The sequence below is a fragment of the Oratosquilla oratoria genome, chromosome 33 (assembly GCF_046742065.1).
Source record: "Oratosquilla oratoria isolate Oo_2021 chromosome 33, ASM4674206v1, whole genome shotgun sequence".
NCBI classification, from domain to species: Eukaryota; Metazoa; Arthropoda; class Malacostraca; order Stomatopoda; family Squillidae; genus Oratosquilla; species Oratosquilla oratoria.
This window is the reverse complement of record NC_134809.1, coordinates 22,864,490-22,892,250: the sequence shown is the minus strand read 5'-3', so window position 1 is coordinate 22,892,250 and position 27,761 is coordinate 22,864,490. Positions and strand designations below refer to the sequence as shown.

Here is a 27,761-nt window from a genome sequence, read left to right as displayed (position 1 = left end):
TAGAGCTACTTGTGTGCCCGAAATAGATTGAATCGAATTCGACGCAGAAAGCAATAGTGACGTCTGTAAACTGCAAGAGTGACCCGTGCCTCATCCAGTGTATCCTGTGGCGTGAAACAAGAGGCAGCCAACATGAGTGACACAAATTTGAGTTGCGGTCCTTTGACCGTGAAATATACGATGTTCATTTTTAACATCATATTCTTCGTAAGTATTAGTGTATTCATTATATATGCACACTAATATTCGTAGGTATTACTGTTTGAAAAGTATCTAATGTTTTTTTTTTCTCGTATTTTTTTCTTCATCTCGGAGACGTGTGTTCAACAGCAGTCAATACTTCCATATGTAAATTATCCATATTTTCAACTTCAACCACGCACTAAGAATTAGAATGCGGAAAAAATTGATACGTTGTTACAGATGATTTTCATTATATATGCACACATTCGTAGGTATTACTGTGCAAAAATATCAAAGGTTGTCTTTGTTTTAATGTACTTCATCTCGGAGACATTGGTTCAACAGCAGTCATTAAATTTATATGAGTATTATCCATTTTTTCATCTTCAACCATGCACTAAGAATGAGAATGCGGAAAACGTTGATACATTGTTGCAGATGATTGTGTAACAACTTGTAACGACGGGTCCGTGTGACTCGTCAACATGTCAACATCACGAGACCATGGAAGTTTTGGAACCACAAGATCTGCCAGTTCTTTTACAATAAAAAATACTTCGTCATTGCCGTCACACTGACTGAAATGATGGTTCCATTCCAATATCACGCTAACACATTTTTCACTTTGTTTTGTATTTGAAACTTCTTTTCATAAAGGTTTTGAATTTTAACATGCAGGAGAGTGGAGATGTAAAAGGAATGACCTCTTTACATTGCTTTTTACAATACTAGGTACCACTGAAGTCAATATATTACGTTCAGCGGCATTTAAGATGAGCAATTATTTTCTACTTAATTGGACGACGCAACCTCTGTAGGGAGTCAAAACTGGGTAAAATTTTACCTACTAGAATGCAGCTGTAGTTTAGTAGGTTATAAACCCAGATTCATGAAGCTGCATGTGGAAGTATTGTATGCAAATTATTATGGACTTCGTTCCCCCACCTCGTGCTAAATGCAGCAAAATGAATATATAAAGTATAACTAAGGAAGTGCACAATTGCACAATATTGGTACAAAATTTAATATTAATTTGATGAATTAAAGTACATCAGTGTAATATTTTTTGTGGCAGAAATAAATTACCAAAAAAAGTGCTAATCATCTACCAAACAGATGCAATGCGAGCTTCAAGATGCTATGTTTGCGTTGTCTGTTCAATCCCGTACAATTGTACCATTCCTTGCCTCCGACGACCCTGATGACTTCGAGGGATACTTGATGCATATCCCATAGGAGGTTGTTAGACTAGACCAATTTATTGGACTTCAGTTCTTTCACAACACAAACATGGAATCTCAAAGTTTGCCGGCATTCAAGTTGTCACTATTAGAATTTTTTTATTTCCACAAAAAAAAAAACTTGTATTACATTGATGTATTTTAATTTATGAAATAGTTTTCAATTGCTCTATCATTTAGGTGTGAACTTTAGGCCCCTTTCACACTAGGTAACTAGTGACCATCACTAGTGGCGGATTGTGGTACTCCCCAAGGCAGACGTAGCTCCTCTTGGGGATCGGTGCCACCTACGTAGAGCCGGTGGCCAGGGCTGGTTGCCTCCGTTTGGAACACCCAAAGACCTGTATCACACACAGATACTCTCTTCTCTTCCTCCACAACCACCAAATACCAGCCTCCGGAAACATATAACATATTCATAATCATATCACTCACCACTCCATTAACACACTGAAAGACATCACACTGCTGCATGCCAGACCCCCTGATATCCACCCTTCTGAATCCTCTCCCATGAAAGGACAGAGTCCACCTGGCCAGACTGTGGTGCAGCCACCACCCAGCACTTCTAAGCTACCGGAAGAGGCTGGATGACTGCATTGTGAACAGCTGCCCAGGATGTAACGCTTCACCCCATACCATACAACACATAATGGAAAACTGCATTATACACAATCATGCATGCAAACAACACAACATACACTCTACAAAGGATTTGTGGGAAAACCCAGTTTCGGCTGTGGCATTCCTTGGGGAGACGGGACTGCTTGGACAGACAGTCTAGGGAACAACAACAACAACAACTAATGGCGGTCACTAGTTGCCTAGTGTGAAAGTCTCGGGCAGCTGCAAGCAACAGGTGACTGTCAGAGTTGTGGAATCATTTCTCATCATCTTGTTAATCAGAAGAATGGCATTAATGGAGGTGGCTTAGTATGAAAGCTCCCATTTGAAACAATGCCCAACAGCCGGTGACGGTAACTGCCAGTGACGGTCACTTGTTACCATAGCAGGCAACAGCCATAGCCTGTTGTGCAACCAGGCAACCTGCAGTGATGTAGTGTGAAAGGCTCAGTTTAGAATAATGGTAGGCAACTAGTGAGTCACAAGTTGACTAGTGTGAAAGGGCCCTTAGATTTACCATGTACCATGTATAGATTGTAGTTTATCACAGGGATATGATGACAGGTGGTATCATTAAGTTCTACCACTAAATCTACTATATTTTTGGCAATTTTTTTATCTAGTTTCAATAAAAGTTTAATTATAGTACAGGGCAAAAGGTAGTTTCTCAATTTTCATCAATTGATTGTATATAGTTTCAAAAGATGCAATTACCACCCAAATATAATTGATGGACTTGCTAGAAAGGAGCAGCAGAAGGGAGTTAGGTGATCAGAGTGAGCAGTTAGGTTATGTTTGGTTAGGTTATTGGGTTATTCAACACCAATTTATAACCTAATTCTGTATTATCATTCCCATGTCAGCATAGCTGACACTTTTGGGACCCCTGTCAGCTCCTAAATTGGCATTGGCATGACACTGAAAAAATGAGTCCCATTCTTTGTGAATCTGTTATTCATTACCATTGCTGTTCTCTGGGTTGTGGCTTGTTTTCGTGAAGCACATTTGTACCTCTTAAATGGTTATTTCTGCCCCAAATTACTAACAAGGCCTTCCAAGATTTTCAGAGTATAGATTATAATGTAGCATTTATGTCATTGAAATTTAACTCTGCCAGCCACACCCAATTGTTCATATGTTAGACCTTGGATCTTGCTTGTGAAGATCCTTTGTATGGATTAAAGTTTGGCTAGATTTCCTGTGTTGTGTGATGTTCATGGCTGATCGCACTACTTAAGATTTGGGAGGACCAATGCCATCCAGAATGTTAAGTACACTTGTTCAAAAGGTACAGAGGAACCATCCTATCAGCTTGCTGGCTGTCTTGGTGATGCTATCAATATGGTGGGAGAAAGTTCCATCTACGGGTGTATTAACACCCAGATCTTGCACATGTTCTTAAGGTACAATGTCTTGTTCGCCCTGTTCTGTCTTGTAGTTAGCCATACTTAGGTTCAGATTTCTCCCCCATTCATTTTTATATTGTTGGTGTCAGCCCAGTTTAGTAGGTTAATTAGGTCTTCTTAGAGGGAAGCTGTATTTTCTGTCTTAATCCTTCCTTTAACACTTAGCATATCACCATTGTATTTATTTTGTAGTTGTAGATGAGTAGCTCCTGTACTCAGTGAACAGGCTTGATTGCATTTTCTGTGTTTAACTGAATAACTTTTCTTAATGTTTTTCCCACAAATTGATATTGAGGATTAACGAAAGCAATTCCCACAACCTTCCCGCTACCAGCATGTTGAAGTAGTGTCATGTCTGTTCAGTCATAAAGTGCAAGATGTACATCTGTCGCTGCACTCGTTTTTAAGTTGTTAGGTAAATGGGGAGGAAAACATACATTTCACAAAATGGTGGGTGATGCTCGCAACATAAATGGTGAGAAGTTGAATTTGTCATAATATATATGCAAAAAAAATCTACAACCTGCTGTGCAAGCAGGCAAAACAAAACTTCACATTCTGCTGTTTGGAAGTGAGGCCACTATGCCTAAGTGTTTGGTCTTGTACTCCCTGGGCTTATACAATTCTGGTTAGGTTATTTACACCAGCCTTCATCTGTGGTGGTGGTTAACCTCTTCTGTATGACGGCTCCTACGTAGGCATTGTGAGGCGTGAGTGGGTACACAAGGGTGCTGGCATTGGCATCTTTATTTTTATTTATTTCTTTTTTTATTTATTTGTTTATTTTTTTAAGCTTTGTTCATCACCCCTACTGCTTGAATTGTCCTCTGCTCCTTTCTTTTCATGAGAATGTTCTTTGTGCAAGTTACACACCTTGAGAAGTAGAGAATTGTGGGTCATGCAGAGATGATTGGCCTACCCCTTCCATGATTTCTGAGAATGGTGTATGGGTGGATAGGTCTGGTGTGTGGACTAGTTACCCCTGAGTTGCCAAACTTCATTTGAAGACTTATGGGAGCAAACTATAGACTGCCAAGTTTAAAAAAAACTTGTCATATGATTATCATAGTTCCACACATTATGTTGGGGTCAGGCGTGTATATGGTAATAACCATACTGAAATCTCAACATCTGAATAGGTGGTATCTAAGCAGGCTTGTGAAATCAAACTGCACCTCCCCCTCCTGTAGTAGTGTGAACTGCTGCATGTCAGTGTAATGAAGTATGGTCTAATACCTTTAAGAACATTTTGGCCTCCCAAAATTGACCCACCCTGTTGACCAGTTATTTGGGTATGAGAAGAATTACTGTATATTCAGGTGACAATTCATGATTATTTCATCTACCCCTTCTCAAAATGTAATGTTACAGATGTATTACTAGTTTTCACCCTGAATATTAATAAACACAGAAAATACGATCAAGCCAGTTCACAGAATATAGGGTTCACTCTGCTACAACTACAAAATATCAAGATGCCAACACCGGCTTCCTCATATAACCACTTGTGCCTCATGACCCCTACATAGGAGTTTGTGATGTCTAGACCAAGGGTTCTCAGCCTTACTTGGCCCTTTCACCATTTGTCTGAATGTCATTCCCCCCTCCTTTCCAAGATTGCCTGTTTCAACCTTTTTATTTTTTGTCCAAATTAGTATATATTTTTCCCGTATTAGTATAATTCCAGCCCAGGTGACAGGCCAGATGGGCCAAAACCTATAATTGCTTTCCTCACCACCTAACCTAACCTAATGAGAACCCCTGGTCTAGACCATCAAAGCAGAGAAGGGGAGAAATTTTAATAGAAGAGGAAGCTTGAAAAAGAGCTAGTGCTCCCCTACCAATCGGCTGTTGCTACTACACACCAGTGATACCAACCACAATTGCTCAGGACATCCAGGGGTCAAGTACAACAAAGAGGTGGAACTTTTTCTCCAGGGATGAGCAAAAAAGTGAACAGTGATGATTACCTTCAATGATCAGCATGTTACTTTCAAGAATTTTGTGAATACGATGGTGTGTCGAGTGTTGTAGTGTGCCCAAGTGTGTTGTGAAGACTTGTGGTACCGGGGCAGATGTACAGCCGAGTGATTTGTGAATGCTGTGTACTGCAGCAACACAGGAATTCCACAGGAAATACAAATACTGTACTCACCAACACTTAAGCTAACACCTCTCCTCTTGCAATACTATGAAGATCGGAATACATACATACATACATATACCAAGGGTTTTTGCCCCTTCCAAGGGAGGTAGCCAAAAAGGGAAAGGCATAAAAACACTCCCACCCATTTCATCCCTAAAAACACTCCACACCCCTCCCACCCTCCCTACACTATGAAGATCGGAATAAAAGTTGAAAAGGACTTTACCCCCAACATAAAGGCAGTGTATAAAATACAGATAAGAGACCCACCAAGGAAGATGCTTACAAGACCCAAAACCCTAATAAGTCTATTTACTCTTAAAGCTGTTCCCAAGAGTCAAGAACTAGGACAAGGTTGCTTTGGACTTTGCTGGTGCCCAGGTTGTACTCTATTATAACATTGGGTACAAAGTAGAGTATCAAGGTCCACAACTTGATATTGCAAATGCCTGAGTACTCTGTCATCTGGAGAAGATGGATGAAGAATGAGAATATATACATCAAAACTCGGGAAGAAGAGGTTACAGCTGAAGGATTCTGAGCCCCAGTATGCTGCAGGAGACTTCAAGGCTGCTGGTGATCTTGGCTAGGAGGATTACCTGGATGAGGAAAAGCCTAGCCCCTGGTAGAACAAAATCCTCACAAGTGTTTGATATAGTTTCCAGATAGGGTGAGGAATATGCATCAGTAAAGGGCTACCAATCTCTACCTTTAGAAACGCTGAATGCCTTGGTTTATATGAAAAATGAATAGTTGAATAATTTATCTGCATATTTCACCAATCATGTCCTTTACATTGATATCTGGAGTGTAAACACCATGAGGTAAACTTAAAAGATTCCCCCCCCCCTTTTTTTTATGCTGACACTGCATTCTGAACGACGCTTATGTATTAAATATTGGACTAAGAAGGGAAAAGGGAACAAGTGTAAGTGTAGTAATTTCAGAGGGATTAGCCTGTTGAGTGTAGTAGGGAAGGCTTATGGGAGGATCTTAATTGAGAGGATTAGGAGAGGAACAGAAGGAGTAATTGGTGAGGAACAGTGTGGATTTAGGACAGGTAGAGGTTGTGTAGATCAGATCTTTGTGGTAAGACAGATATGTGAGAAAGCTATAGGAAAGGGGAAGGATGTTTTTTGGGCTTTTATGGATCTGGAAAAAGCTTATGATAGGGTAGACAGAAAGGCACTGTGGGAGGTTATGCAGATTTATGGGATAGGAGGAAAGCTTTTGGGAGCTGTCAAGAGTTTTTATGAGAGTATTAGAGCATGTGTTAGGATTAGAAATGGAGAGAGTGAGTGGTTTGAAGTAAAGGTGGGACTTCGTCAAGGATGCGTTATGTCGCCCTGGCTGTTCAACTTATACATGGATGGAGTGGTGCGAGAGGTGAATGCTAGGGTAGTGAGTCAGGGATTGGAGATGGTTAAAGAAAATTGAGAAAAGTGGGAGGTGAGCCAGCTGTTGTTTGCGGACGACACTGCGCTTGTGGCAGGATCAGAGGACGGATTGAGGAAGCTGGTGGCAGAGTTTGGGAGAGTATGTGATAGAAGAAAGCTAAAGATAAATGTGGGTAAAAGTAAGGTGATGAGATGTACAAGGGGTGAAAGTGGCAGTAGACTGGAAGTGAACATTAAGGGAGAGCGACTGGAGGAAGTGGATAGTTTTAGATACTTGGGTGCAAGTGTAGCAGGAAAAGGTGGAGGTAGAATGTAGATTGAGAGAAGCGAGTAAATGCCTTGGTGGTTTAAAGAGTGTAATGAGGAATAGACATTTGGGAATGGATGCGAAGAGGAGACTGTATGAAGGAGTGATTGTGCCAACAGCACTGTATGGGGCAGAAACGTGGAACATAAGAGAAGAAGAGAGAAGGAGTTTGAATGTGTTTGAGATGAGGTGTCTGAGAAGTATGGTGGGGGTTACTAGGCTGGATAGAGTGAGAAATGAGGAGGTGAGGAGGAGAACAGGGGTAAAAAAGGATTTGGGAGATAGGGTTGATGAAAGAATATTAGGATGGTTTGGACACATGGAAAGAATGAGTGAAGAAAGACTAGTAAAAGAGGTATGGAAGGCAGATGTGGAGGGAGTGAACATGAGGGGATGTCCTAGGATGAGGTGGATGGATGGGGTGAAGGGGGCTTTGGGGAAGAGGGGAATGTCTGTTGAGGAAGGAAGGGAGAGGACGGAAGACAGAGGTGAGTGGAGAATGGTTGTATATGGATGATGTTGTGACTGCATGAGGAGGAATGTGCGAGTAAATTTTGACGCAGCCCGAAGGGATTTCTCCCCGTCCTCGCCTTATATGCAAAGGGGGACGGAGAGGGGGGGTCGCCAATTAAATGAAGCGGCCTTGCTGTGGATGTACTGTGTCTTGCGACACTGCTTCTGACCCAGGGCGGTGGGCAGGGTGCAGGGATGACCCGTCATCCAGGAGGTGCTCAGATGAGAGGAGGGGTGTGGAGGGTATTTAGGGATGAAATGGGTGGGAGTGTTTTTATGCCTTTCCCTTTTTGGCTACCTCCCTTGGAAGGGGGAAAAAGCCTTGGTATATGTATGTATGTAAGAAGGATTTATGAACATAAAAAATTCTGGTGATAGATCTATCAGTATAGCAAAAAACCACTAAGCCTGCACGTGTTTTGTGTTGGTTATAACCATGCCCAATACTTTTTTGAAAAAAAAAAAAAAAGTCCAAATAGTTGGAGACTAAAAGTTTAAACATATTATTTTCGCTCAGTAAAATAGTTTTTTGTGCAAGTACAGCATTTTGAGACTTCAATAAAACTTGGTCAAAATTACTACTGTACAATGATGAATAACTTTTGGTGAAAAAATGTAAAGCTTCCTAGCATAATTAGAGAAAAAGTGAAGTGGACCAACAGTAAGGGTTGTGGCATAGAATTGTGTTCCTGTCATTTTGATGTTATGTTTTTATTTGGAGGATTTTTATTTCTGTAGGGGGCCAGATTGAGGTTTGGTGCACACAGATTATTGGGAATCGTGCTGTAGAGGTGTATACTAGGGTGGTTCTTGTGAAATGTTTATAGATGGTTGTCTCATTTGGAGGTCGGTACCTGGTACAGTCTTTAGATATAGAATCTTTAACTTGTCACAACTCTACCTCCAGTAGAGGGTGAAATGATTAGTGGTGGACAGTTATATTTAATGTCATTATTCCAGTATTATCTTCACTGGTCCTAGGATAAATCTTTCAAGCCTGATGAAAAAATAAGACTTAACAGTACATGATGCATTTGAAAATGTGAAATTTAATTGTTCCACAAATGTCTAGTAGTCCATCATGCAAGAACAATGCACTGATGACAAGAAAGTAAGCATAATCCCCCAGCAAGTTCATCCACCTTCCAAATCCAACCTCCAGTTAAGTTTTCCATACAGACAAAGCAAAATAGTGTTGACAGTGTAGCCAAGTTTTTGCCAGTCTCAGCATCATAAACTACACGCTACTCATCGGGTAGCAAAAGGAATTACTAGTTGTGTACATTTATTAATGATATAGTGATAACAGTACATTTGGTAATCTCAAGTTTCAACATTTTATTGGTGTAAAACTTGTACAAAGGTTTGAAAAATCTTGCAACATAAGGCTTAAATTGCAACAGAATGTGTAACCCAAGAACTTGCGTGGTCCATGGAACAACCCTAGAATCAAGGCACAAGGGACTTTGCACTTCACACTCCTTGTTAACTTTTGTCTTAATTTTTCAGGACCCAGAGGAAAAAAACATTGGCGTCCTTGACAATAGTTAGAAAAGACTGGGCCAGATAATCTGATAGCAGTTTAGAAGTGTTTAGACAGATTTATATGGTGTGGAGCTAATTGTAGATGAAAACAAAAGGGGGGTGATGTGCAGGAATGTGGCAGTTGTGTAGGTATTGAATTGTCAGAGGAACAGCCGTTCTAAGTTTGCACATAGGCATATGTGGAAAAGTAATTGAGAGATTAGGTGTGCCTGTGGCATTTGTGTAAAAACCGTGCCAAGAAGTTATGAAGGAGTATTAGGAAGCAGGGAGTATTAGGAATGTTAGGATTGTAGATGTCTAGAGGGACAAGACCATGAGAAGTGAGAAGGTATAGCATTATGGGTTTTCATAAGAATTGGCTCACATTAACCCCTTCCATACGGTGCCGCACACGTAGGCGTCATGGGGAGCGAGTGTATTCGCGAGGCTGCCATATCGGCGTCTTGATTATATTTATTGTAGTCGCCCCTCCATAATGACATTCTTTCTAATTCTTTTGTAATCGCATTTTCTATGGTTATCAAAATTCACGGGTGAAGAGAGAACGATCGATATAAGCGGTGACTATATTTTATGATGCGAGTATTATTACGACACGTCGTACGGCTGGCATTGGTTGCTGCCACCGAGATCTAAGTCCATGACGCCTACATGTGCGGCACCGTATGGAAGGGGTTAAGGTACTCTTTCAGCCTCTTATCTTGTTATGGATGTCTTGCTGAAAGCTGTAAAATATCACCCTCCTTGAAGTATGCCATTTCCATATGTCATGCTGCACCAGTTTGAAGAGAAATTAGATGCCTAGACTACTGAACAGTATTAAAGATTAGTAGGAAGAAGAGGATACCTGAGATTATGATTGATGAGAGGTGAAGGTGTAGGGTAACTGAAGAGTAGACACATTAAAGATTAGAGATGAGTGATGAACTCGGAGGTAACTCGGTGCAATTGGTTTAATAGAATCTGAAAACATTATATAACAAAAGAATTAATGTGTAGACTTAAACACTGAAATTGTGGTAAGACAAGGTATAGTTAAAAGTAGCGTATGAAATTGTAAGGAATATTTTAATCCGTAAAATCCGACGACTCCTCAAATCAATTCATCTCTGATGACGAATTTATGACCGAAAAATCGAGTCTTCCCAAATTGAATAAAATTATGCTTAACATCTTTGGAATACTCAGGCCAAGACACATAAAAATCGTATACCCACTCTAGGATGGCCATGAGAAAGGTCAGAAGTTGTAGATCTGGTGTGAGAATCGGTAGCGGCAGCTTTTACTACCAGACTTGGGTGGTGTGCTACGGCGTGCTCAGATGATCCTGCACGATGATTGGTATCAGTGCAGTTTGGTTTCAAGCACCTTTTGCACCAGATAGAGCAAGGGACACCATAAATGTGCAGGAATGATGTGGTGGAGGAGTGGGTGGTGGAATACAGGAGGAGGGAAGAGGCAAGCCAGATGTACTATAACTTGCAGGGGCAGGAGGTGGTTGTTTTACGTTTCACTTGGCTTTTGATCCATCTGCTAAACCAGGTTATTTGTTCCCCATACCCTTCTCCAATAAGTTAATCTTTGCATTTTTCTACTACACTTTTCAAAATCACTCTTCCTCCCTGCAAAATCTAGAACAGTCATTACTAGCTTGTTTGTAAGCTTTTCTCTCTCTCTCTCTCTCTCACTCACTCACTCACTCACTCACTCACTCTGTCACATCCCTGGCCTTTTTTGCAATCTCGCCCCTTGTAAAACCAATCCTTTTTACGAACGTTCTCTAGGTTTTTGTTACACGTTTCTTCACTTTTTGGTTGTAAATGTTGAGAAAATTTCCTATTTCCTCTTTATTCCTGTGGTACTCATGAATTCTTCCCAGTTTTTCTGCAAAGAATTTTTTCAACCCCAAGCAGTTTTTGTAAGAGTGAGTCTTCCTTGCTTGTGTGATTCATTCCTTGGCCCTGTTTCTTCATCCTCCAGCTGAAATTCAATAGTAACATGATCACTTTTTTCCTATTGGGCAAGTGTGTGCACGGTGTTACAGCATCACCCATAGATTAGGTCACAGAAGCTCCGAGTTCTCGACTGGGTAAGAGATGTCAGTCATGAATCTAACACATAATCAAAGACTGGTGAATTGCATGCATATATGAAAAGTCCTTTCTCCTTATAAGGAAGGTTATAAAACCAGGCACCTGCCCTACACCCATCCAACACATGCATGTTTCCCCATTTCTATTGGCTCTTTGTGGATGAAGGACAATTCCAAACCCTTGCCTTGCCTGGATCAAAAGCAATGCAGCAAAACATAGGCAGTGGATAAGGGTAGCAAGGCATACATTGTATCAATGCTTCAGAGTTCTCTACAGAGGTACCGTCCTAGCCCTTTCCCAATGGGGGTTTTACCATTAAATCTTGTTTTATTTATTTATTCCAGATCTCTGGTCTGATTCTGATAGGAGTTGGGGGAGTTGCTCAAGGATTCTTCAGGGACTACTTGGACTTCTTCGACAGTCAGTTTGTTACTCCAGCTATTGGTATCATAATCCTTGGCTGCATTATTGTTGTCATCTCATTTTTTGGATGCTGTGGAGCAAAGAAAGAGAATGTGTGCATGCTTAAGACGGTAAGTATGCTATTAGAAATTTTCATTTGATGGTAATAAATGAATTTATTAAGGTTATCATTTAAAAATCGGTAAATATCTTAACATGGGATACATTTTTTGTCAGGTTGAGCGGGTTTAGAAATGGAATAGAATAACACAATGATGTATTCATGTGCAGCACTTTCGATTTTCCTAATGCTTTATCATTTCTAATTCTTAGTTCTCTGGCACCATGATCATAGTGTTGATCTTGGAGATTGCTGCAGGAATCACGCTTGCTGCGCTTCGATCCGATGTTGAAAATTTAGTTGTAGACAATATGATGAAATCGATGAAGAATTATAATGCTTCCAGCCATGATGGTGTTACCGAGACTTGGGACAAGTTACAGGAAACAGTAAGAGTTCAAGAACTATGGAAGTTTTCTAATGTTCTAGTGAAATTTTTCATATACCTGGAGAGATATATATATGTGTGTGTGTGTTCACCTCTCATTTTCTTCGCATTTCCCACTGCAGCTATCTTTCCTTCCCTATCCTCCTTCACATTTAGCAACTCCCTAAAATATTCTGCCCATCTTCCCCTTACTGCCATCTCTTCCATTATCATCTCTCCATCTGTAGGAAGAATGAGGTGAAGGCAATTGTAAAGATGATGAAAGCAGGTAAGGCACCTGGTCTGGATGGATGCCATGCAGAATGTCTGAAAAAGGGAGGTTCAGTGATGGTGGACTGGTTGGTGAGGTTATTTAATGTTTGCTGGAGAGAGGGTAGAGTACCGGAGGACTGGAGAAGTGCCTGTATAGTTCCTCTTTACAAGGGAAAAGGGGACAAGTGTGAATGTAGTAGTTTCAGAGGGATTAGCCTGTTAAGTGTAGTAGGGAAGGCTTATGGGAGGATCTTAATTGAGAGGATTAGGAGAGGAACAGAAGGAGTAATTGGTGAGGAACAGTGTGGATTTAGGACAGGTAGAGGTTGTGTAGATCAGATCTTTGTGGTAAGACAGATATGTGAGAAAGCTATAGGAAAGGGGAAGGATGTTTTTTGGGCTTTTATGGATCTGGAAAAGGCTTATGATAGGGTAGACAGAAAGGCACTGTGGGAGGATATGCAGATTTATGGGATAGGAGGAAAGCTTTTGGGAGCTGTCAAGAGTTTTTATGAGAGTAGTAAAGCATGTGTCAGGATTAGAAATGGAGAGAGTGAGTGGTTTGAAGTAAAGGTGGGACTTCGTCAAGGATGCGTTATGTCGCCCTGGCTGTTCAACTTATACATGGATGGGGTGGTGCGAGAGGTGAATGCTAGGGTAGTGGATCAGGGATTGGAGATGGTTAAAGAAAATGGAGAAAAGTGAGAGGTGAGCCAGCTGTTGTTTGCGGACGACACTGCGCTTGTGGCAGGGTCAGAGGAGGGATTGAGGAAGCTGGTGGCAGAGTTTGGGAGAGTATGTGATAGAAGAAAGCTAAAGATAAATGTGGGTAAAAGTAAGGTGATGAGATGTACAAGGGGTGAAAGTGGCAGTAGACTGGAAGTGAACATTAAGGGAGAGCGACTGGAGGAAGTGGATAGTTTTAGATACTTGGGTGCAAGTGTAGCAGGAAAAGGTGGAGGTAGAATGTAGATTGAGAGAAGCGAGTAAATGCCTTGGTGGTTTAAAGAGTTTAATGAGGAATAGACATTTGGGAATGGATGCGAAGAGGAGACTGTATGAAGGAGTGATTGTGCCAACAGCACTGTATGGGGCAGAAACGTGGAACATAAGAGAAGATGAGAGAAGGAGTTTGAATGTGTTTGAGATGAGGTGTCTGAGAAGTATGGTGGGGGTTACTAGGCTGGATAGAGTGAGAAATGAGGAGGAGAACAGGGGTGAAAAAGGATTTGGGAGATAGGGTTGATGAAAGAATATTAGGATGGTTTGGACACATGGAAAGAATGAGTGAAGAAAGACTAGTAAAAGAGGTATGGAAGGCAGATGTGGAGGGAGTGAACATGAGGGGTCGTCCTAGGATGAGGTGGATGGATGGGGTGAAGGGGGCTTTGGGGAAGAGGGGAATGTCTGTTGAGGAAGGAAGGGAGAGGACGGAAGACAGAGGTGAGTGGAGAATGGTTGTATATGGATGATGTTGTGACTGCATGAGGAGGAATGGGCGGGGGGTGGGGGGGGGTAGTATGTGTGAGTAAATTTTGACGCAGCCCGAAGGGATTTCTCCCCGTCCTCGCCTTATATGCAAAGGGGGACGGAGAGGGGGGGTCGCCGATTAAATGAAGCGGCCTTGCTGTGGATGTACTGTGTCTTGCGACACTGCTTCTGACCCAGGGCGGTGTGCAGGGATGACCCGTCATCCAGGAGGTGCTCAGATGAGAGGAAGGGTGGGAGGGGTGTGGAGTGTATTTAGGGATGAAATGGGTGGGAGTGTTTTTATGCCTGTCCCTTTTTGGCTACCTCCCTTGGAAGGGGGAAAAAGCCTTGGTATATGTATGTATGTATGTGTGTTCACCTAGTTGTATTTATGGGAAGAGAACCATGCTCCTAGTGACCTGTCTTTGCATCTTTCAGCATCAAGTTTCTTAAATTCTTGTATAGTTTTGCACTGTTTCCTCTTCTTTTTCAGATTTCTTCTATAACTATCCTTTTTAAGTTTTTCATGTCCTCTTTGTATTTCTTTTATTCCATTTTAGTAGATAATCCCTTTCATAATTTTGTAGATGGTCAGTAGATCTCCTTTCTTTGTTCCACGGTTGGGAGTTCAAGTTTGGACAATCTTTGCTTGTATGCCAGTTTGGAGTGTGTTGGTACCATCTTTGTTGTTGCTTTTTGAATTCTAATTTCTTTATTCTTTGTAGTATTGTGTGTCCATAGTGTTGCAATGTACTCCAACCTTGGTCTTATCAATGTAACTAATATTTTCTTTACCATTTCTTTATCCAAGTAGTCAAAGGCCACTTTCATTGATCTTAGTAAATTGAAGGTTTCTCTATTTTGTTGATGCGTTTGGTGCCATGTTATTGCTGATGATTAATCCTAGGTCCCTTTCTGAGTTAACTTTTTTAACTTTGTACCAGTTCTATATTGTCCCGATGTTCTATCTTTACTTTTCCAAGTTCCATTATACTGTACTACGTTCCTTGATATTGAGGTTCACTTCACACTTTTAACTCCATTCCCAGACTTTATCCAGGTCTTTTTGTAGTAATTTACAATCTTTCTCTGTACTTGCTCTTTAATCATTTATATATATATGGCAATCATTATTGGAGCCAATACTGAACCTTGTGGGGATCCACTTGTTTCTTCCCAGGTCAAGTTCTTGTTTCTAAGTACCACCCTCATTTTTCTCCCAATGAAGAAATCTTCCATCCGTTCCAATTAATTTCTATGTACACCTATTGTTTCAATTTTTCTTGGTAGCTTTGTGTGGTACTTTATCAGGCTTTTTTTTTTCCCTTGCACAGGAGGTAGCCAATGGATGAAGGTATAGAAACCACTCCCACCCATTCCATCCCCTACATACTCCACTCTCCTTTACCTTCTTCCCTCCCCCTTTACATGACACCTGGATGACTGATCATCCCTGCATCTTGTCCACTGCCCTGGGTCAGAAGCAGTGTTGCAAGACACAGCATATCCACAGCAAGGCCGCTTCTTTCATTAATTTGGTGAACCCCCCCTTCTCCGTCCCCTCATGCAGAAAAGAAGACTGGGAGAAATCCCTTCTGGCTGTGTCAGTTTTTCTCGCACACACTCCCTCACCCCCTTCCCCACCCACTACCCCTCATGCATCACAGCATCATCCATGCACAACCACTCTCCATTCAACCCTATCTTCTGTCTTCTCCCATCCTTCCTCAACAGGCATTCCCCTCTTTCCCAATGCTCCTTTTACCTCATCCATCCATCTCATCCTAGGTCGACCCCTCATGTTCACTCCTTCCACACCTTTTACTAATTTTTCTTCACTCGTTCTTTCCATGTGTCTAAACCATCCTAATACTGTTTCATCAACCCTATCTCCCAACTCCCTTTCCACCCCCATTCTCCTCATCTCCTCATTTCTCACTGTAGTCAAGTAAACCCTATCATACTTCTTAGGCACCTCATCTCAAACACATTCAAACTACTCTCTTCCTCTCTTATGTTCCATGTTTCTGCCCATACAGTGCTGTTGGCCCAATCACTCCTTCATACAATCTTCTCTTAGCATCCATTCCCAAATGTCTTGTTTCTCGTTACACTTTTTAATCTACCAAGGCATTTACTCGCTTCTCTCAATCTACATTCTACCTCCACCTCCACTCCTCCCTTTCCTGCCACATTTGCACCCAAATACCCAAGAATATCCACTTCCTCCAGTCACTCTCCCACTAATGCTCACTTCCAGTCTGCTGCCACTTTCACCCCATATACACCTCATCCCCTTACTTTTACCCACATTTATCTCCAACTTTCTTCTTTCACACACTCCCAAACTGTCACCAGCTTCCTCAATCCCTTCTCTGATCCTACCACAAGCGCATTGTCGTCCACAAACAACAGCTGGCTCATCTCCCACTTTTCTCCATTTTCTTTAACCATCTCCAGTCCCTGACCCACCACCCTTGCATTTACCATACCATCCATGTACAAGCTGAACAGCCAGGGCGACATCACACTTCCCTGACGAAGTCCCACCTTTACCTCAAACCACTCACTCTCTCCACCTCCAATCCCAACATATGCTCCACTACTCTTGTAAAAATTCCTGACAGCTCCTAGAAGCCCTCCTCCTATCCCGTACATCTGCGGAACCTCCCCCCCCCCCTGGTCCACCCTGTAACAAGCCTCTTCCAGATCCATAAAAAATATCCCCACCCTCTCTCGTAGTCCCCTCCCACATCTGTTCCACCACAAAAATCTGATCCAGTCCAACCCCTACCCGTCCCAAAACCACACTGCCCCCCACCAATCACCCCCTCTGCCCCTTCCCCAATCAAGATCCTTCCACAAGCCCCCCAATCACACCCAACAAGCTAATCCCTCCGAAACCACACTAACACCCATCCCCCCCCCCCTCCTTTGTGGAGCGGAACCACACAGGCACTCTTCCAGTCCTCTGGCACTCTACCATCTCTCCAACAAACATTAAGTAACCTCACCAGCCAGTCCATCATCATTGTACCTCGTTTTTTTGTTCTCGTCCCAAGAACTGCCTTCACTTCATCCCTGTATGAATATATGATATAATGTGTGTGTATATATTTATATATATTTTATTTTTTCCAGTATACATGCTGTGGAACCAAGAACTATACAGATTGGGGGAACGTCTTCAATAATAGTGTTCCAGATACATGTTGCAAAGTTGTTAAGAGAGATTGTGGGGTAGGAGCAATCACTGATCCCGAATCAATTTACACAAATGGATGTTTCAAGGCTCTACATGACTCCGCTCTTTACAACATTGGTGCTGTATCTGGTGGTGCCATTGGCTTGGCTGTTATTCAGGTATTGTTATTGAGAATTTTTGCCTCCTGCTTTTCTTCAGATACACAAAAAACCCACTGTTGATTGTATTTAAGAAAAGAAAGGAAATAACGATTTCTGTATATTTTGATCACTTGCTGTGATCCTCTTCAGCAAGTGATTGAAATGTACGGAAATCGTTATTTCCTTTCTTAAATGCAATCAGTAGTGGGTTTTTTAATGTATTTATTAATGTGTTATGACATTATTTGGCAATTTTCTTCGGATATTGACTCCACAAGTTTATGGATCCAGTACTTTTGGATCCAGTTTAAGCATAGTTGAAAAGAAATATGGGAGGGAGTTAAGATGATTAGGAGGGGAATGTATATACTAAACATGTAATTATAGGATATGGCAGACTTACCTTCTCCCCACTCTTTCCTCTTCAAAATATCTAGTGGATACCGTATCTATGAATTTTTCTTACCGTAAATAGAATCGAGGGTAGTAATTACCAAATACCTTAACTGTGAATTTACCAGATAAAGAATTACCGTACAAGGAGGACTCAAAATAGTGAGACATGAGGAGAGCAAGAATAGAAAGGGAGCTGGCAGATATGACTGATGAAAAATCATCGGGATGGTTTGGGCACGTGGTAAGAACGCGTAAAGAAAGTAGCCAAAAGAGGGTGGGAAAACAGAGGTGGATGGAGTGAACCTGAGGGGGCAACCAAGGATGAGGTGGATGGATGGGTTGCAAGGGGCTTTGAGCAAGTGGAGTGCGTGATCAGGAGGAGCCAGGATGAGAGGGAAACACTGGGTGGGGAGTGGGTGTGTGCGCTCTGGCTGGCTAACTCCCTTGTAGAGGGGAAGAGGCCCTTTACATAGGTCTTTCTCTTCCTCTCTTTCCCCCTCTTCTTCTTCCTCTCTCTCCCTCTTCCTCTCTCTCTCCCTCTTCCTCTCTCTCTCCCTCTTCCTCTCTCTCTCCCTCTTCCTCTCTCTCTCCCTCTTCCTCTCTCTCTCCCTCTTCCTCTCTCTCTCCCTCTTCCTCTCTCTCTCCCTCTTCCTCTCTCTCTCCCTCTTCCTCTCTCTCTCCCTCTTCCTCTCTCTCTCCCTCTTCCTCTCTCTCTCTCTCTCTTCCTCTCTCTCTTCCCTCTTCCCCTTCTCCCTCTCTCTCTCTCTCCCATCTTCCTCTCTCTCCATCTTCCTCTCTCTCCATCTTCCTCTCTCTCTCTTTCTTCCTCTCTCTCTCTTTCTTCCTCTCTCTCTGCCTCTCCCCCTTTTCCTCTCTCGCTCTCCCCCTCTCTCTCTCTCTCTTCCTCTCCCCCTTTTCCTCTCTCTCTCTCTCCCTCTTCCTCTCTCTCTCTCCCTCTTCCTCTCTCTCTCTCCCTCTTCCTCTCTCTCTCTCCCTCTTCCTCTCTCTCTCCCTCTTCCTCTCTCTCTCCCTCTTCCTCTCTCTCTCCCTCTTCCTCTCTCCCTCTTCCTCTTCCTCTCTTCCTCTTCCTCTCTCTCCCTCTTCCTCTCTCTTCCTCTTCCTCTCTCACCCTCTTCCTCTCTCTCCCTCTCTCTCCATCTCTCTCTCTCCCTCTCTCCCTCTCTTCCTCTCCCTCCCTCTCTTCCTCTCTCTCCCTCCCTCTCTTCCTCTCTCTCCCTCCCTCTCTTCCTCTCTCTTCCTCTCCCTCACTCTTCCTCTCCCTCACTCTTCCTCTCCCTCACTCTTCCTCTCCCTCACTCTTCCTCTCCCTCACTCTTCCTCTCCCTCACTCTTCCTCTCCCTCACTCTTCCTCTCCCTCTCTCTTCCTCTTCCTCTCTCCTCCCTCTTCCTCTCTCTCCCTCTTCCTCTTCCTCTCTCCCCCTCTTCCTCTCTCTCCCTCCTCTTCCTCTCTCTCCCTCTCCCTCTTCCTCTTCCTCTCTCTCCCTCTTCCTCTCTCTCCCTCTTCCTCTTCCTCTCTCTCCCTCTTCCTCTCTCTCCCTCTTCCTCTTCCTCTCTCTCCCTCTTCCTCTCTCTCCCTCTTCCTCTCTCTCCCTCTTCCTCTCTCTCCCTCTTCCTCTCTCTCCCTCTTCCTCTCTCTCCCTCTTCCTCTCTCTCCCTCTTCCTCTCTCTCCCTCTTCCTCTCTCTCCCTCTTCCTCTCTCTCCCTCTTCCTCTCTCTCCCTCTTCCTCTCTCCCTCTTCCTCTCTCTCCCTCTTCCTCTCTCTCCCTCTTCCTCTCTCTCCCTCTTCCTCTCTCTCCCTCTTCCTCTCTCTCCCTCTTCCTCTCTCTCCCTCTTCCTCTCTCTCCCTCTTCCTCTCTCTCCCTCTTCCTCTCTCTCCCTCTCTCTCTCTCTCCCTCTCTCTCCCTCTCCCTCTCTCTCCCTCTCTCTCTCTCTCTCCCTCTTCCTCTCTCTCCCTCTTCCTCTTCCTCTCTCTCCCTCTTCCTCTCTCCCTCTTCCTCTCTCTCTCTCTCTCTCTCTCTCTCTCTCTCTCTCTCTCTCTCCCTCTTCCTCTCTCTCCCTCTTCCTCTCTCTCCCTCTTCCTCTCTCTCCCTCTTCCTATCTCTCCCTCTTCCTCTCTCTCCCTCTTCCTCTCTCTCCCTCTTCCTCTCTCTCCCTCTTCCACTCCCTCCCTCTTCCACTCCCTCCCTCTTCCTCTCTCTCCCTCTTCCACTCCCTCCCTCTTCCTCTCTCCCTCCCTCCAGTTCCAGTTCTGGAAACAAAACTGATACCACAGTCCGCACTACTCGGATCAATAACACGATTGTAAAGAAACCTCGCAACCCGGAGGTAGGATTTTAATGCTAGCAAACAGCATACTCTTCTCCGACACAAAGAAACCACCTGTATCATAAATATTTACATACCACCCATTTCATCAGCGTCGAGCCCTAAGGTCACATACCTAAACTCTTGCCTCCTACCTTGCTAACAAATCAAATATTAGCAGGTGATGGATACACATGATCCACTTGGGCTAAACACAAATAGCAGATAAAAGAGAGGACAAAATTCGAACTTGGGCGTGCCCTCGTGTCCACTCATTCCACCATCTCTCTTCCACACATCTTTTACTAATCTTTCTTCACTTGTTCTTTCCATGCATCCAAACCATCCCAATAATCTTTCATCGACCCAGTCTCCCAAATTTCCACCCTTGTTCTCCACGCCTCGTCTCTAACTATCCAGCTTAGTAACCCCTATCGTACTTCTTGGGTGCTTCACCTTAAACACATTCAAACTCATGTTCCAGGTTTCCTGCATATTGTCTCCTCTTAGCATCTATTCCCAAATGTCTTTCTCATTACACTTTTTAAATCCCCATTTTTAAACTCCTATAGAATGGACATGAATTCACTAGGATTGGTACAAAGAAGAATGACCAAAATGATACATGGACTCTGAAATTTGCCTTACGAAGAGAGGCTTAGGCACCATAACTTACACTCTGGAAAGACTTTAACAAGGGTGATGCAAACAAGGTCATCATATTAAAAGAGGGCAGGACTCACAGTAATGGGTTTAAACTGGACAAATTTGGATTTAAGAAATAGGCAAGAATTGGTTTACTAATAGGGTGGTCAACGAATGGAATAGACTTGGTAACCATGTAGTAAGCGCTGAAACTATCAGTCGTTTTAAGAAACGACTAGACAACATTATGGATGGGGATGACTGGTGGTGATGGATACATAGCTGCCTAGTGCCTTATGATGGTCTCTTGCAGTCTCCTTCATTCTTATGTTCTTGTTTACTCGATTCTCTCAATCTACATTCTACCTCCACTCCTCTTTCCTGCCACATTCGCACACAAGTATTTACAGATGCTCCTCAACTTACGTTTTAGTTACGTTCCGAATGGCTGAACGTAACATGAAAATGAACGCAAGTTGTTACTGTACGTTCCAGTAATGTATGACCGCTCATACTGTACTATACATCCATAAATTCTATTACCGTATCTTATAAAACACCCCTAAATCATTAATTATAAACATAACATTGGAAAATAATAACATTAATTTCAAATAGATTAAATTCAAGGAACATAAAGTGAGATGGTGGAGGAGGAGGAGGAGGCAAGGCATGTTCAGTCTGTCGTTTGTGCCATGTAAACAATGGACGCAGCGTCATGCGTAAGTATCGTTTGAACGTCTCGTACTACGGAGAGCGCGCAAGACTCAAAAACTCACTCAAAAAAAATTACATTATTTTTTTATAATTGGTTCAAACGTAATATCGAAAAAACGAAAAACGAATGAACTTAAGTAGAGGAGCGTCTGTAATACTATCCACCTCCTCCAGTCTCTCCCTTATTACTTGCTTCCAGATTGCTGCCACATTCTCCCCTTGTACATCTCTCCTTACTTTTACCCACATTTATCTTCAACCTCCTTTTGCACACCTTCCAAATCTGTCACTAAATTCCTTGATCCCTCCTCTGATCCTGCTACAATCAGTGTTGCCAGCAAACACCAACTGGCTTATCTCCCATTTTTCTCTTCTCCATTCTCTTTAATCGTATCCAATCCCCAACCCATTATCCTTGCATTTACCTGTTGCACCACCCCATCCATGTATAAATTGGACAACCAAGGTGACATAAATCCCTAGGAAAGTCCCACCTTTACTTCAAACCACTTGCTCAATTTCTGATTCAAACACAAGCTCTACTACTCTCATAAAGACTAGACTGCTCTCAACAGCTTTCCTCCTATCCCATACATCTGCAATACCTCCCACAGTGCCTTCCTGTCTACCCTGTCATAATCCTTTTCCAAATCCATAAAGCCCCAAAAAACAATTTTACCTTTTCCTAAAGCTTTCTCACATACAGTACCTGTCTTGCCACAAAAATCTGATCCATGCAACCCCTACTGTTCCTCACCAATTACTCCCTCTGTACCTCTCCTAATCCTCTCAATTAAAACCCTCCCATAAGCCTTCCCAACTATAGTCGATAAACCAATCCCTATGAAACTACTACTCGCACTTGTCCAGTTTCCCCTTGTAAAGTAGAAATATACATGCACTCTGCCCTCTTTTAAATGAACATTAAACAACTTCGCCATCTAGTCCATCACTACCTCCCCATTTTAGCCACCTTGCATGACAACCATCCAAACCAGGTGCCTTACCTACACTCATTTTTACAACTTTCACCTTTCTCTGTTTCTCATCCATTTGCCTCTCGTCACTTGTTCATTTTCTTAGCACTTCCCACTGCAACTATCTTTCCCTTTCTATCCTTCACATCAAGCAACTTCCCAAAATACTTTGCCCATCTTCCTCTTACTGCCGTTTCTTCCATTATCATCTCTCCATCTGCACCTTTTATATAATCTCTATACTTGATTTTCCTCCTCTTCCTCTTAATTTCTTTCCAAAACATGTTTTTATTACTTTCAAAATGGTCATACTCTTACGTTGCATCTCTCCTCTTTGCCTCCTTTGATTTACTTCTCTTTTCTTTATACCTCGTATGATTCTCTCATCCTATTTTGTAACCAGTCTATGCTTACTTCTATTCTAAAATTCTTTGCTTCCTCATCCCACCAATCATTATCCTTCCTTCTATTTCCTCCCATCTTTGTTCCACACACCAACTTTGCACACCATGCAACTCCCTCCTTCAACCATCCCCATTCCTCCACTCCTATTTCTACTATCCTTCAATTTCTCCCTCGCCTCTCTCCACAATTTTTCTCGTTTAAGCAGTTTACTCTAAGCACCTCCCTATCTTTTGTCCTTTTCCTCTTTCTTCATCTATCCTCCTCCTCTCAATTTGACTCCCACTAAAAAATTATCTAATTCCCCCACTCTCTCCCCCTAGAACATGTACATTAAAAAAATTCCCACCATTCCCCTGGTTACCACTATGTAGTCCATTAATGCCCTCTCTGCCACCCTCTCCCATGTACTTGTGCTCGACTTTCTTCCTAAACACTGTATTTGCTGTCATCAGCTCTTTCTAGATGAATCTCCACCATCAACTCTCCTCCACAATTTTTTCCTGTAACTCCACACTTCCCAACCACGCCATCAAGTTGTTAATTTCCTGCCCTAGCATTAAGACCTCCCAATACCACCACATTGACATAAACCCTATATGCATTCGTTTAAATCTATCCAAAAAGCCTCATTTTCCTCGACACTCTTCTCACTACCAGGCACATATGGACATACAAAAACCGACTTTTCCCTCATCTTTTTTATGGTCTTTTTTTAAATCCCACTATTATCACATCAGAACACTTGTATTTCTTACAAGAAATAAAAGATATAAACTTGCTATATTCATACATACATATGCCAAGGGCTTTTGCTATCCCCATTCACCACCCTTTCCTCACTGTTATCTTGGATGATGGGTTATCCCTAAATCTTTCCCATTGCCCTGGCTCATAAGCAATGCAGGAAAAGCAGGTACGTCCACAGCAAGACCTGTTTAATCGGCAACCCACCTCCGTCCCCTCATGCTCTAACATTGAAGACGGGGAGAAATTCCTTTGGGCAACGTGAAAATATCGTTCACAGATATTCAGAGGTCATTAAGATGGATTTAATGAACACTTGTTTACTGTAAATCTTTTGGTTGTACACACCCTCTCATCTCCTGAGTTGTTGCCCTAGTTTAAATGTGAAAAAAAAAAGATGTGTGGCATTGGAGGGGGTGGAGTCGCTTGAAAAATAGACTGGGAATGCTGTAACTAATTGCCCAACATCTTCAAGTTTGGGTTGAGTATGTGTCACTTAACTCTTCCAAGTTTAAAACACAGTATATTTGTAAAATAAGGCAAGTGTTTGATAATTTGGCAAAACTAGTTAGTGAAGTTCATAAAATGAAAAGTTCAATAGCCATTATACCCAAAATTCAATAAACAAAGGTTCATTATATAAAGGATTTACTGGAGATGCAAATTGATTCAGTTTAACAAATTCCCCTTATCAGGAGGCTAGGAAGGTGCCCCTAACAGAGGACTTTGTACATGCATACATATATGAAAGGCTTTTTTCCCCCTTATAAGGAATATGGTATTTATGTTCGACAGTGTCGTTCTTTGCAAACTTCAATCTTTTGGGTAATGGACTAAGTTTGTTATATCAGTGGGTAGTTTGGATAGAAGATGGTGTTTGTCTGGAAATTGCTATAACAAGGTGTGAAATATCCAGGGTTTAGTACTTTGTACAGCATGTTTCTGGTTATAAGCTAAAATTACAATTCCACTCAAGTTGGGAAGTACGGACATAATCTGGAAATTGTACTACCACGTTGTATAGAGGAAACTCTACTACAAATATCAAGATTTTTGCATAATGCCCACAGTTCTCTGAATAGTAGAATGTATACAATCCTTTGGGCTACACTTCACAAGTGCTTTTTGCAGCATTCTGCTGTAAAACATGTACACAAACCTACCCCTTGGACTACCATACCTGGACATCACTAAAATAACCCCATCAAAAGCAACCCTATTAACCCAATCCCCTGTAGGGTACGCGTACCAATGGAGATACACTTGCCCTATGCTCAAAAAATCACTTAATTATCCCCTTATAATGTGACAGTCTTGCTTTCCTAATCCAAATAGGTATGTGACTGCAGGAGATTAAAAAAAAAAAAAAAAAAAAAAAAAAACGCTTTTTAAAAGAATCCTTACGAAAATTTAAAGTCGCGTAACTATTTGGATTAGGAAGGTAAGACTATATCACATTGAGGGGATAGTTAAGTGCACTCGTACCTCGATTTAACGGACATCGCCTTAACGGATTTCGGATGCAGCGGACAATATCTGTAGCTTCCGGAGCGACCGGACGCGGTCCGATGTTTCCGCAGTTGACCGCCAGATGACCTATGGTCGCTTTGTTTACAACTGTCCCGGAACACGTGGAGCTGTTTGGTACTTTTTTTTTTTTACCTTTTTGGCCCTGTTTTGTGTGTTTGTGAAATAATTCAACAGTTTTTTTTAACCATGGCACCTATACATCCTGTAGAAAAGAGGAAAAGAGTCAATTTAACAGTATCACAGAAGCTTGAGTTGATTAAAAAGTTGGAAAGTGGAGTGTCATGAAGCAGGTGTGTGATGAATATCCACTTCACTCCGGGCCAAAATCTCGCGGGCAGCATTAGCTCCCAGACGCACGATGTTGCGTCATAATACTCGCATCATAAAAAATAGTCACCTCTTATATTGATTGTTCTCTCTTTCACCCATGAATTTTGATAACCATAGAAAATGTGATGAAGCCAATTTAGAGAGTATGTCAGTTACGCAGGGACAACTACAATAAATATAATCAAGACGCCGACATGGCAGCCTCACGTATCCACTTGCTCCTCATGCCTACGTAGGCGGCACCGTATGGAAGAGGATATGGAGTAAAGAAACAAACTGTGTCTGATATTCGTAAACAAAAGGAACAACTTACCCAATATTCGCTGAAGTATTTGGTTGATGAAAATTTTGGACTTGGTACTCTTGGGGTGAAAATTTTGGGCCAGATCCCATGTATTTACACTAACAGATTGGATAGTGTGCTTAAGTAAAAGTACCGTACTGTATTCATTCCTCATTTTTTTGTAACGTAATCATTGAAATACAGTAGTATCGGAAACTTCGGACAATCTGGTATATCGGACCGGTGTTCCCCCCTTTTAGTCCGTTAAATCGAGGCATGAGTGTGATTTTTTGAGCCTATAATTATGCTCCTATCTATTAACCATTGGCTGGTAGAAGTTTTTTTTGTCAAATGCGTCTGCATAGGGCAAGTGCATCTCCATTGCTATGCGAGGCCTACTATTAAAACCTCTACAACTTAAGAATTTGACAAACAACTAATGCCCATCCATATGGCAATGGAAACTGGCAACAAATTCCTTGCCTTAACAATGTCCAACAAAGTTCCCTGGCTACTTTGTCCAATCCCTTCCTCACCTTAGCCACAATGAAAAAAATAAGGCTAACTGGGGCAATCTAACAATCTCTTCCTCACAAATCAGTCCATTCAATAATTTCCACATAAAGACCGATGGCTCCTGCTCTATCTAAAATCAGGATTTTAATCAAACTATAAACAGCATTGACTAACTTGGCCCATACATAGAATATAGATGTACAATATTGTTAACAAGGATAGAAAGAACAGTAGTTCCATGAGGACATAATTCTCTAAAGAAATCCTTCCCATAACTGATTAGTCATCATCCAGCAATAAGAAAGACATGTAACACCCTATCTTACACATAGAAACATAATTCTTCAAACAATTCTTCCCTGATTGACTTTAGCCGGACTGGTGGTTGTTGCCTGTTGCCTGGTGTCTGTGTGTTGCTTAGTTTAGCCATTTCATTAGGGAATAATTTGTATGAATATAATTTATTTTTATTATTATTTTTTTTTTTACAGATCGTGGGCATATGGATGTCATTCTGTCTTATTAAGGCGGTGAATGAGCGGTATGAAATCTTGTAAAGAGAAACTATCCAGATGTTATCAAGACTAAGATAATGTCAAAGATGACAAGAGTCTACAAGTGATAGTTTTCTTCATTATATAATCAATGTAAAACTAGTTCTATAACTGTTTTTTTTTTTTTTTACAACTTTCAGTTTGCATACTTCCTCATCCCCCCCCTTTTTATCATCATTATTATTATTATTACAGTAATCCCTCCCATGTATGAGCCATCATCTGAACTGTGTGTTTTGCTACTTATGTTACATATTCTTCATGGCCCCTTCGTGTGGAAAATGAACCAAGAAAGTGTACTGGGGTAGTAGTGTAGAAGGGGGGATGGAATTATTTTTATCTTGCATTTCTAAATACTTGCCAAATCCGAACACCATGTGGCTCAATTATTTTGGATATGGGAGTGATTATTCTAAATACAGTGGTACCTCAGAACTTGAACACTAAAGTACAATGTGAACATGGCCATATCATACAGTACTGCATTTTATGTGTATGCCTCGGTATAAACATAATTTCCTGCAAGGCTAAAAAAAGAAAAAAAAAAGTCTTGCATTTATTTTATTTATTTTATTATTTTTTCCAAATTTGAATTTTGTAGAACTGATCTCTGGAATAAGTTTGATTTCCAAAGTACCACTGTATATATATATATATACGAGGACATGTGCATATCTACATGTAGAATTTGTTCCAGATTACCTTTTTGATTTGAAAAATGGGAGTTTGAGTATTTATTTTTTCTTTGGTATGGCTGATATTTTTGGATTATATATTTGAAAATGAAATATGGACAAAGATTTAAGGTCACAGTTTTTATTGGAAATAAATTATCATAAAATTGTGCTTACTCTTTTATTTCAACTCCTAACAATTTGAGGAAGTATATTCTCATGCACATGCAT

General features: G+C 41.7%; 1 protein-coding gene across 1 annotated transcript; it reads left to right on the top strand.

Annotated features, from left to right (window-relative positions):
* Nucleotides 1-49: 49 nt before the first annotated feature.
* LOC143017801 (CD63 antigen-like) lies at nt 50-27,700 on the top strand. Its single transcript, XM_076172696.1, has 5 exons — nt 50-207; nt 11,800-11,988; nt 12,191-12,367; nt 17,230-17,451; nt 26,794-27,700. Exons 1-5 carry the CDS (start codon nt 133-135, stop codon nt 26,857-26,859), a joined length of 729 nt encoding a protein of 242 aa, XP_076028811.1. The 5' UTR covers nt 50-132; the 3' UTR covers nt 26,860-27,700.
* Nucleotides 27,701-27,761: the final 61 nt, after the last annotated feature.